Source organism: Poecilia mexicana, unplaced genomic scaffold (assembly GCF_051168715.1).
Source record: "Poecilia mexicana isolate PSO_F unplaced genomic scaffold, ASM5116871v1 scaffold_21, whole genome shotgun sequence".
NCBI classification, from domain to species: Eukaryota; Metazoa; Chordata; class Actinopteri; order Cyprinodontiformes; family Poeciliidae; genus Poecilia; species Poecilia mexicana.
The window spans coordinates 1,880,728-1,892,898 of record NW_028263390.1 but is presented as its reverse complement, the minus strand read 5'-3'; the positions used below and the strand labels follow the sequence as shown (position 1 = coordinate 1,892,898).

At 39.4% G+C, this 12,171-nt stretch overlaps 1 protein-coding gene across 1 annotated transcript; it reads right to left on the bottom strand.

Moving 5' to 3' along the window:
• Positions 1-523: 523 nt before the first annotated feature.
• psmc6 (proteasome 26S subunit, ATPase 6) lies at positions 524-10,521 on the bottom strand. Its single transcript, XM_015006387.2, has 14 exons — positions 10,379-10,521; positions 9,891-9,970; positions 9,331-9,370; positions 8,305-8,357; positions 6,077-6,144; positions 5,458-5,572; positions 4,410-4,497; positions 4,193-4,254; positions 3,997-4,120; positions 2,229-2,290; positions 1,387-1,507; positions 1,227-1,307; positions 973-1,044; positions 524-883 (listed from the first exon to the last, which is right to left on the bottom strand). The coding sequence occupies exons 1-14, from the start codon at positions 10,461-10,463 to the stop codon at positions 765-767; spliced, it is 1,170 nt and encodes a 389-aa protein (XP_014861873.1). The 5' UTR covers positions 10,464-10,521; the 3' UTR covers positions 524-764.
• Positions 10,522-12,171: the final 1,650 nt, after the last annotated feature.

The window sequence follows — 12,171 nt, the reverse complement described above, 5'->3', positions numbered from 1 at the left end:
CAGGTCCATCAGGAATGTCAACAGCTGGAAACATTGATCAGCATCAGGAGGAACAGAATCATGTCTACACTTATTAGAGTGAGAGGAGGAAAATATCTACATACAGTATCCACAGAAACCATACGAATATATTCATCTTAACCTGTGCTTAGGACAACACAACAGTGCTGATGCAAGGTGGATGCACGCATTTCAGGCTCAGCACAACTGGTGCCACTTTACACTTTATATGCCCCATATAGTTTAAAGCAAAGAGATATTATAGTCAAGTTTGAATTAGGCAGATATGACACCAAATGTAACAGCAGGTTTTTAATATCTGCAAACATTTTCAGTTAGTTGTTTTACATTGAAACTGCATCTGTCAGGCCACCATGAATGAGGAACTGTAGATCTCTGGGAAAAGATCTGCATCTTTCTGCTACAGGAACAGAAACTCACAGAACCTTCATTTCAGAAAATCCATACTAAGTTCAGCACAAATGACACCATCAGAAACAGACTCAAAAAACAGAAACATCAATACATCTGTAATAGCACTTTATTTGCAAACTACCGTAGTTTTACACAATTGGTTTATAGAAGAACAGAATGATCAGCAGAGCTGAAGAGGTATAAACAACAGAAAGCAGTTTTCATTTAATTTCTCATTCAATCATCATTGATATTTACTGCTCCAAGTCTTTGTGGCTTTGAAGCAGTGAAGACAACAAGCCAGTGAATGAGAAGAACATTAAACCAGAAAAAGATCTGAGACGAAGGGTTTAAACAGGTTTGTAGTCCAACTTGGACTCGAGCTTCTTTGAGTCGGCCACTTTGCGAACAGCTTTCATGAAGTCTTCTTGAGTGACGTACTCACGATCAGACCGGATCGCAAACAGTCCTGAGAAAACAAAAGTCAGCATAAAAACCCTGACCAAGGAGGTAAGTGTGCGAAGGACTCTGGGTTTTAGCAGACAGTGGCACTGTTACCTGCTTCAGTGCACACGTTTCTCAGATCAGCACCATTGAAACCATCAGACAGTTTTACAATGGCTTCAAAATCTGGGAAAATATCAAAGAAATCAAGACAATTAATGCTAGAAGATTTTGTGTGCTGGACTAACTTTGAGTAAACAGAAACTTACACACAAAAAAAACAGATTTTTTTTTTAGATGGTTATTGAGCACACAGGTCTTACTAAAAGGTGTATCAAAGTTCACCTGGATGCAATTTGTGTACCAACCTATTTCGCCATGTTTGGTGATGGGACTGGAGTGGATCTTGAGGATGTCCAGTCGAGCTTGTTCATTTGGCAGCTCAATGTCTAAAGAGGAGAACACACAGAGCTCTTGTTGTGCATTTCCACATGGAGCTGACAGATGAACACAGAAAGTAATGCTCACGTATTTTCCGGTCCAGTCTTCCAGGCCGCAGCAGCGCTGGGTCCAGGGTGTCCGGCCTGTTGGTGGCCATGATCATCTTGACTCTGTGTAGAGTATCAAAACCGTCCATCTGGTTCAGCAGCTGACCGAACACAGGAAAGAGAAGAGTCATCTTCCAGATCTCAGTCAGAGGTTGAATTAGACTTTCTTGATGTCAGTTATTTTGACTGACGCCATCAAGGAAAACAAGCCTGTCGTCAATCATGAATCGGCAGATCAGTCTTTTTAAAAACTGCAGTTGATGCAGTTTTCTGTACGATCGCCACTAGTTTTGGTGATTTGAATTCAATTAATTGCATTTTTGTTTTGTCAGATTATGTTAAATAAAAAAATACATGATTAATGTAAATATTGATATTTTTACTAATGCACCATGTTAGTTTCTACTACCTGAAGCATTAGTTCTGAGAATGTCTTCTATATCCAAGTAAAATGGTGACTGTGTAATATCCTTAACTGAATGAAAAATCAATAAAACTGAATTGTGAATCAAATTGATTTTGGCAATCTGAATTGACATCCAGTTATATCCAATTATGTCCTAATAATGCATAATTCATATACAGACTCCAGTAAGAAAAACCTGATCAGTTTCCTTTGTCAAGTTTGTTCACACAAACAGCAATTTGACTTTGGTTTCATTTTATTCTCAATGAAATATTTTGACTTAATTAGGTTTTTATAAATAGAGCTCTGTGGTGCTGACCTGAAGGAAAAAATCTAGACAGATTATGATGAGAGGATTTCTCCCAAGTGGTTATGTCCTACCCACCAGACCACAGCAAATGATATTAATTGCATACCTCCATCAGAGTTCTTTGGATCTCTCTGTCAGCTGAAGTACCTTCTGAGAAACGACGGCCACCTGCAGAAAATGAAATGACAATATTTGGGGCCATTGTATTTGATCCAATATAAATCAAGTTTCTTTGCTCAAAGTGATTTACACAATAAAAACAACATACTGTAACCAATTGTTAAAAATTACAACAGATTTCTTGTAGCAGATATTTATCATAAATAATAAGATGTCTTTTTTTCCAAAGGTTAGGTCATATTTGTGGCTCTACATCCATTTTATTTAGATGTGTTGGGACATAAATGGTTCATTGGCTGCAAAGGTTGCAGACCCTCTGTTAACATCAAGTCCAGCCCGACTGATTAACTCTAATCAGAGGTCCGAAGACAAAATGAAGCAGACATATTATTTTAAACTGTGGCCAGTTAAAACTTCCGGACCCGAGTTTGAACCCTACAGGCTTAGTGATGTTTGGAGCTGCATGCACATGCACAGCGCTAGCTTATTACAGTTCAACTCCTGCACTTTGCTTTTCCTCGACAGGTTAAAATACCTACTCCTCTGTTTAGACTACAAGTAGATTAACAACTTTATGTCAGAAATTTTTGTTTAGTTTTCTACTATATTTTGTAGGCTTATTTAAACAGAACCCCCTTAGAAATTCAGCTGCAGTCCAGCCAAGATTGATGGGTGGATTGGGTTTTATCCTCTCTACATTATCAGAATATTATTACTCAGCCTTTGAAGGCAGTTTGGCTTATTTAAACCTCAAACAATAAGTTGTGCTTGCTGCCGACTCTGAAGTGAGCAGCTTGTTTACCAAAAACAAAAGATTCAGCAGAAATCAGCCAGTCTGCTGAGAAAACACACTGTGGTTTGTAAACCTAAATAACTTAACTAGAATATGTACAAAGTTCATTATTTCTTGTCACTTGTCTCAGAAAGTCAAACTCAATTATGCCGTGGCATGGAGGGGGTCAGTTAAAGGTCAGGGGAGTTTGCTAGTCAATCAGGAACAGGAACACTACTGAAGCAGCTTTTGGTACCTTTGGCAGTGTGTTCAGATTCTGCTGGAAATAAAAACCAACAACTCCATACAGCTGGTCAGCAGAGGGAAGCATGACGTTCTGTAGAATGTCCTGCTAGATGGCCATGTTTACTGAGGAGGTGATAAAACCCAGTGGATCAACACCAGCAGATGACCTGGCACCCCAGACCACCCAACAGCACCATGGATCCTGTGCCCCTCCACTCCTCCTCCTGGTGTCTCTGGTTCACAAGAATGTGACATTTGCAGCCCATGTGTATGATTTATCTCAATATAGGGGATCTTGGTCCACTGAGATCCTCAGTCCATTTCTGGTGAAGCTCCCCCAAGTTCTTTAAAGGATTTTGCTCTGCAATCCTGTCAAGCATGCAGGTATCCATGCTGCAGCTTTTACTACCACTTTTGGTTTACAACATGCAGGCTTTACCTAGTTAAATGAAAGACTGCAAAGACTGACCTTTTTAAAGAGCTTTTTGAGGCGCCAGTGTCTTTATTGAGTGGTGATGGTGAAAGGACTTTGTTCTGTAATGGGTGATTTGCTCTTTGTGACTGAACTTTTTTGGCTACTGTCTGGCCACAAACATTGTGCTTAGTGTAAAACGCTGATCTTTTTGGCATGGTTACAGATGATCTTCCTATAATGTGACCCCTGCCCATCCACACAGAGGGACTTTATATAATTTACAATCAATCAAATAAGCAGAGAGCTAGCATGATTCCTCACCAATGGCATCAATCTCATCCATAAAGATGATGCACGGCTGGTGGTCCCGGGCATAGTTGAACATCTCTCTAATGAGCCTTGCACTTTCACCAATGTATTTGTCCACAATGGAGCTGGACACAACCTGTAATGTGCAGACACGTTGTCACACGGCTGTAGAATGGAGCTGAACACTGCACAAAGGACTGATGCTCACCTTCAGAAAGTTGCAATCCAACTGACTAGCCACGGCCCTAGCAAGAAGAGTCTTCCCAGTGCCTGGTCCAGAATAAAATTCATACCATTAAATGTTAAGAAACATTCATGAAAAGCCAAAAACAGTAGAAAATGAAGAAAAATGCCTACTTATAAATGTTTCTGAACTTAAATTAATATGACTAAAACATAAATGTGTGAAGTTGGCCAGCTACTACCTGGAGGCCCATAAAGCAGGCAACCTTTTGGAGGAATAATTCCCACTCTTTGAAAGAGCTCAGGGTTGGTCAGAGGAAGTTCAATCACCTGCAAAGTAAGAAAAGGCAGGTTTTTCAATCCGCGATGAGTCAAATGAAATTCCCTGAGGTTCTTACAGTACATAACACAATACATCCACAGTTCATCTTGGTCTTAAGTTCTCTGCATGGTCCAGCCAAAATGTCAACGTCAGTTATCGGCGTTGATGAAAATTGCACCATTTTATTCTCATCCTCATGTTATCTGCCCCATCTTGTCACAAACTTCAATTGTAAACTCCATGTGTGATTGGTCTGAATTTTTTAAACAGTTATCTATGTGGAAAACAGTGCAACTCAACTTCCATGAGCTGTTGTTCTGACCATGTGTGCAAGATAGGGCGTAACCATTTCCTCCTCTGAACCTGTTGACTCACAATAGTCGTTTCTCTGTGCCTTGATCACGGTCTCTATAATATGCCATTGTAAAACACACACATTACAAAATACAGTGATGTATACTGCAACAGCTCGGTGTGTCTTGTGGACCCATGAAACCTTTGTGCAAAAAAGAACAAAAACCACATCGACAGTATGTCTTTGGTCCAACAACAATTACGATGAAAGAACCCCTCTTCTGTGATTTTTGTGCCAAAGTTGAACAAAATATATTTCCACTGCCGACACACAGTTAGCCACCATCATTACATATGTGACAGAGTGTTCTAGTGAACAGCACAGGCTTTGCTGCTGAGTGGACATCAGAACAGATTGGAAGCATCTAAAGAGTTATACCAGCAAGATCTAGAGAAACTCATCCATGCGTTTAACTTTAGTCACAACAGTGTCTGCACATAACTGCCAAAAAATAAATAAAATTCTCCAGCTGCAGCTGATCCAGAACGCTGCTGGTGTTCTAACTAAAACCAAGAAAATGGAGCACATCACCCAGTTATAAAGTACTTCCAACCTTGAACAGCCTTGCTGCTGAAAAGTGCTATACAAATAAACTTGATTGATTAATTGATACCTCTCTCAGCTCACGGATCTGTTCAGACAGTCCTCCAATCTCAGAGTAGGAGACGCTGCCTGGATCTTCATGGGACATGTTGTACACTAGAGGATCCACTTCCCTGGGTAGGTACCTTTGCCCAACAGACAGGGAGACATCTTAGATACAAAGGACAAACTGCCATGGTGGGAAGAAGGAAAACTCTCCTTGATTATTTTCTCAAAGTTGATTAGTCAGAGCATAAAACATAAACTCAGATTTGCTATGAATCACTGAGAAAGTAAATATTTAAACTCCTATGTCTCAGCTACAAATCTGACTGCACATAGGAAAATGAAAATCTTAAATATTACATTCCAAAATCAATTTCTTCTGTTCCAACTTTTTCTCCACCACTGGTAGCAATAATGAGCAGTCAAATGAGAAGAAAGTAGATCTGGATAAGTCTGGAAGGGGCTACTACTGGTTGGAATATTTGTCACTTTCATATTAGCTTATTTGTGAAGATAATTTTGCTTTATTAATTTTATATGTTGCTTTAGCTAATTGTGTATTTTTTCTTCCTTTATGTTGTACCTCCTTCATGTGGTAAGTTTAGGTCAAACTGCAGTGAATAGTGTTCAAGTCTGTAGCCCACCTCATTATAGTGAGTGTAGTCATGTCCAAAGCCACTCTGGTGCCTGGCTTCAGCTGTGATTTGTCCAACTGGAAAGATAAATATTGTAGTCATTAAATTTTTTCCAAGTTCTCAACACTGCCATGGTCTTCAGAAACACAATCAAACTGTAACACAATCTGCATGGATCATTTTAAAGATCCATCCATCCATACACCCCAGTTCCTTTGTGGGGTTGGGAGATGCTGGTGCCTATCTACAGCTAACATTCTGGGCGAGAGGCAGGGTCACCCTGGACAGGTCGCCAGTCTGTCGCAGGGCAATACAGAGACAGACAGGACAAACAACCATGCATGCACACACACACACACACACACACACCCCCCCTAGGGACAATTTAGAGAGAAAAATTAACCTGACAGTCATGTTCTTGGACTGTGGGAGAAAGCCGGAGAACCGGAGAGAACCCAGCATGCACAGGGGGAACATGCAAACTATGCAGAAAGACCCCAGGCCGGGAATCAAACCCAGGACCTTCTTGTTGCAAGGCAACAGCTCTAACCAACGGCGCCACTGTGCAGCCCGCCAACATTTTAAAGTTGATAATGATATATTCTACCATAATAATGTTAAAATAAAATACTAATTGACTTAATACCAAAATGAATTAGTGGTATTTTACTGCAGGGTGATGAGACCAAAACAGAAAACATAATCCTGGACAAGACTCATTGATTTCTGATTATTCGGTCAGAAACTTAACTAAGCCTGGCTGTTAGCCTGGTCAGGAGCAGGCAAGCTCTTTTTTGATACATTATCTATTTAATGTCTGTATTAAATAGATAATGCCGACATTATCTATTTTTCTTTTCAATGCACAGGATCAATCACCATGGTAACTTATATGATATTGCTTCTGAGAAACCTAATCAAGGCTTAATTAAACCAGGATATCTGGAAAATCCTGGCTCAATCCGCTATCCAGGTTTTGTGAAACAGGAGTGAAAGATGCAAGAAATGACTCAATGACTCTCTGCTGGGTTTCCTTAAAGAAATGTTTTAAAATGATTTGAATAAAAAAAAATGTTTAACATCTATGATATATTGAGATATATGCATTAATGAACTGAAATTATTTTTTTCTTGTGAAGTGCCTTGAGACAACATTTGTTGTGATTTGGTGCTAAAGAAGAACTGAATTGAATTCAAAGATGTTACAGAACTAAATGAAAGGCTTCATTACAGGAAAACAAAATCCAGATTGGGGAGTGATGATAAGACCCTTCAAACAACTAGGACTGTCTTCATTGAGTAGGTCTGGCGTAAACTGATGTCAGCTCATTATCATTAATGGGTCTGATGATGAACAGTCATTGTAAAGGCCTTCACAGGGTGAATGATTTGGCAAGTGTATGGAACTATTTTAATATGACCATGCTGTCTGTAAGGCAAAGTCAGACTTCCTTTTAAATAGGCATAGGACTTCAACTGCTTTGTTGATATGTAGCCAGAACATATTTTCTGGCTACATTGTAACCACAGGTTAAAAAACAAACAGAGGACACCCTCTCACAAAACAGTATGTTATTAAAGCTGTTCTTCTAATAACTCCTCTCAGAAGTCAGTGCTCACCTTATGTTTACTCTTTGTTTTGACAGAAAAACAAAAAGCAATAAAATATTATGTGGAAGGAATTTGAATCCTGGGCACACGTAGCTCTTCTAAATGGAAGACATTCATAAGCAAAGTGCCAAATTATTTAGGAATTGCCTTAAAAAAAAGGATTTCAACTTTTTGGAGTCGCCATCAAAGTCCTGATGTCACCTGGTCAGGATTTTGACATGGCCTGAATGATGTAATGCCAATAGATATTTTTTCTATTGATTATTGAGAAACATACACTGCTCAAAAAAATAAAGGGAACACTCAAATAACATCCTAGATCTGAATGAATGAAATATTCTCATTGAATACTTTGTTCTGTACAAAGTTGAATGTGCTGACAACAAAATCACACAAAAATCATCAATGGAAATCAAATTTATTAACCAATGGAGGCCTGGATTTGGAGCCACACGCAAAATTAAAGTGAAATGTTCCCTTTATTTTTTTTTTAGCAGTATACATATTCAAAAAATGAAATGTAATATTTACTAAAAAAAAAAAGATAACTAAAAGTTTTTCAGAACTGATCCTAGACTTATATTGAAATAGTTTAATACTCCTGGATGATGACTATGTGTGCTCACCTGTCTGCGACATCCAACCACATATCGGGGACCGTTGGTGGCTTTCACAATGACTGGTAGGAAGTGCAAAAAAAAACTGTGAAACATCAAATGTCAAACTTCAACAAAGGAGTAGTCTGTTTTAACCCTTCTGCTGTCCAAACAGGGGTCGAGTGGCCCCGTGTGAGTTTAATACCCTGTACAGGGTCTGGCAGGGTCACATTAACCCTGCATGCACTTTTACATGTTTTTACCCCCTGTGGCTTCAGGAAATTACTGGAGACTCCCAGCAAGTTCTCGCTGACTGACCATGACATCGGCCGCGCTCTTCCTGAGTGTCATGCTAAGACTGCAGGAGGGATAAACCAAAGTAGGGTGGGAAAACTGTAGACAGAAACTGCTTCAGTGCAGCAGAGAACTGGCACTGATTGCAGTTTTCTGGCATATCACCAATCTTTATAAAGCCTGACCTGTTGATTCCAATTTTAGCCAATACCAATTTTTTTTCTCTGAAATGTAGCTAAATATAGGAATAAACTTGCTGAGTTGGCAACAGTGTGGTGACTATTGTTAACTGAAAACATGCAGACATTATCTATTTTTCTCTTCAAGGATCCAAGGCATAGAAGAGAAAGATGTGCTGCAGGTTCTGGGTCTGAGGTAGAAATTTCAATATTTTCTAACAGCTGTACATTAGTAACTGTCCTACATTTGCCACATGTTTAGAATGACATACAGGGTCAAATGAGGTAGTAAACTAACTGTAGACAGGCTTATAACAGTTCAAGTGGCATGACAGAAACATCATCAGAATAATGCTAGACAGCTATGTTACAGTAGAGCAGTTAAACCTTTAAAAGTTTTTGTATACAGTTCCAAAGTAACATTATAATTTACCTTTTTTCATTATATTAATATACTTTTTTATGCTGAATGTCTTTTTTACATGAGACACCTATTCACTCTTGGATGAAAACTAGCATGTCTTAAGTGGACATATAACTATGAAAAGACATGAAATATCAAGAAAAACATCAAGATGCTTACATTTTTCTTCGGTAAGCTGCTTTAGCACCTCTCCAACAATCTGCAAAGAACAAATGTACGATGAGATCATGATGTGGTTTAAACTGTCAGCAAAGTTACACATTAAAGACAAATACTAAAGTGCTTTTAATATGGAAAAAAAATGTAACCATTGATCTCACTGGTCCAACTATTTCAAATTCCTCTATTCCTCTATGTCACTGATATGTGAGAAAAATGAGATCAAAACACAGCAGGGGCAAGACTGCCCAAATAAAATCTAATAAGAAAAACAAAATTATAAAACAGAATTTTTCACTATTCGACTTAATATCTAGCTTTAGTTATTTTTATGTAATTAACTGTTTTATTTATTAATTATGAAGCCTGACTTCATGCTGCACCATAATTAAATAAATGTGAAAAACTTATTGCATGCATGAACAGTTTAGCTCCAGTAAAGCGCACTGAATTCAATCCAGTTTGTAACGTCTTACTACTGAAAGGATTTTCCTTTATAAACTCAAGATATAAACTAACCATCAACTAACACATGAATATAGTGCAATGCAGAATCTTACCTGACCAACACTTTGAAGAGCCTTTAAGTCATTCTCTGACTTCTCGTATTGCTTCGTTTGTTCCCTCAGCTGTTCCCTTACTAGAAATGAAACCAAAACGCCAACAGGATAGAATTTACAATTCACAAGTTAAGATATAGAGACAATGTTTTCACAGTCTGCCTTGCTAGCTCACTATTTATATGGGCCGGTTTCGTTGTTGGAAACACATAGATACAATGTTTTTCTCACCAGCATGCACAAAGATAAAGACAAATACGACACTGAATAATTTAGTATATGGCGCTTTACAGTTCTTTGTCCGTTGTTGAACAAAAAAACAACAGTGGAGTTTACGGATGACTGAAATGAAAACGCTGAACTGCATGACAAAGCAAAAGCTAGCCGTCGAGCTAAACTAGTAGCATTAACTATTCCAAATATACAATCCGACTGTACAAAACTACAAGCTCTATGTCGCAAAATATACAAATGTTAATTTCAATTACATTCTTTCAATCGTCCGTCAACCTCCTTATGTTCTAGTAATTTTTTCCTGTAGTCTTGCAAAGCTTTATCTCTCGTGTCCGCCATGACTCCCAAATTCTTCTTCTTCTTCGTCTGGTATTAATTGGCGGTTGGCAAACAACTTACTGATGCATTACCGCCACCAACTGGTAGAGTGTTGATGAGGATTTTAACATCTACTCAAAATGTATCAGTACATTTGGAGTACACTTTTAACCCTGCATAAATTTCATAATTTAAATAAATAAAAGTTTAAAAATTATACATATATATATATATATATATATATATATATATATATATATATATATATATATATATATATATATATATATATATATATATATATATATATATATATATATATATATATATATATATATATATATATAGCCGCCTAAAGAGATACACAAGAGAGAATGAAGCCAGGAGGATCAACCGGCTCTTCTCCACCCAACCAGCTAAAGTGTACTCTCAATGGCAGGGTACTAACAACAGAGCAGACCCACCAAGGCTGGAGACTGAACAATACTGGAAAGGCATATGGGAAAGGGAGGCGTCCCACAACAGCAAGGCACAGTGGCTAACCTCTCTACGAGAGGACCACAGCAACCTCCCTGAACAAGCCCCGGTAACCATCACTGTGGCAGATGTCCAAGAAAGAGTCTCGGGTATGAAAAACTGGACAGCTCAACTGAACCAGCTGCTACAGAATGGGACTCACCCTGAATGGTTAACTGAAGGGCGCACAATCCTGATCCAGAAGGATCCCTCAAAGGGTTCAGTCCCATCCAACTATCGGCCAATAACCTGTCTCTCTACAACATGGAAGCTCATGTCAGGCATCATAGCGGCTAAGATAAGCGGACACATGGATAAATACATGAGCACGGCACAGAAGGGCATCGGCATAAATAGTAGAGGAGCCAAACACCAACTCCTTGTAGACCACACAGTCGCCCGAGACTGCAAAACCCGACACACCAACCTGTGCACCGCTTGGATTGATTACAAGAAAGCCTATGACTCAATGCCACACACCTGGATCATTGAATGCTTAGAGATGTACAACATCAATAGGACTCTAAGAGCCTTCATTGCAAACTCAATGGGGCTGTGGAAAACCACCCTTGAAGCCAACTGCAAACCGCTTGCACAAGTGTCCATCAAATGTGGCATATACCAAGGAGATGCTCTGTCCCCACTGCTGTTCTGCATAGGCCTGAACCCCCTCAGCCAAATCATCAACAAGACTGGCTACGGATACCGACTTAAGAATGGGGCCACAATCAGTCACCTCCTCTACATGGATGACATCAAGCTGTACGCCAAGAGCGAGCGAGACATCGACTCACTGATCCACACCACCAGGATCTACAGCACTGACATTGGGATGTCATTCGGACTAGAGAAGTGTGGCCGGATGGTTACAAAGAGAGGGAAGGTCGTCCGCACAGAAGGGGTCTCACTCCCAGAGGGAACGATAGCAGACATAGAGCACAGCTACAAGTACCTGGGAATACCACAAGCAAATGGCAACCTCGATGAGGTCACAAGGAAAGGAGCCACAGCCAAATACCTCCAACGAATAAGGCAAGTCCTGAGAAGCCAGCTCAATGGCAAGAACAAGATCTGTGCAATAAACAGCTATGCCTTACCAGTAATCAGATACCCTGCCGGAATAATTAGCTGGCCAATGGAAGAGATGAAGGCCACGGATGTTAAGACTCGGAAGCTACTAACCATGCATGGAGGGTTCCACCCCAAATCCAGC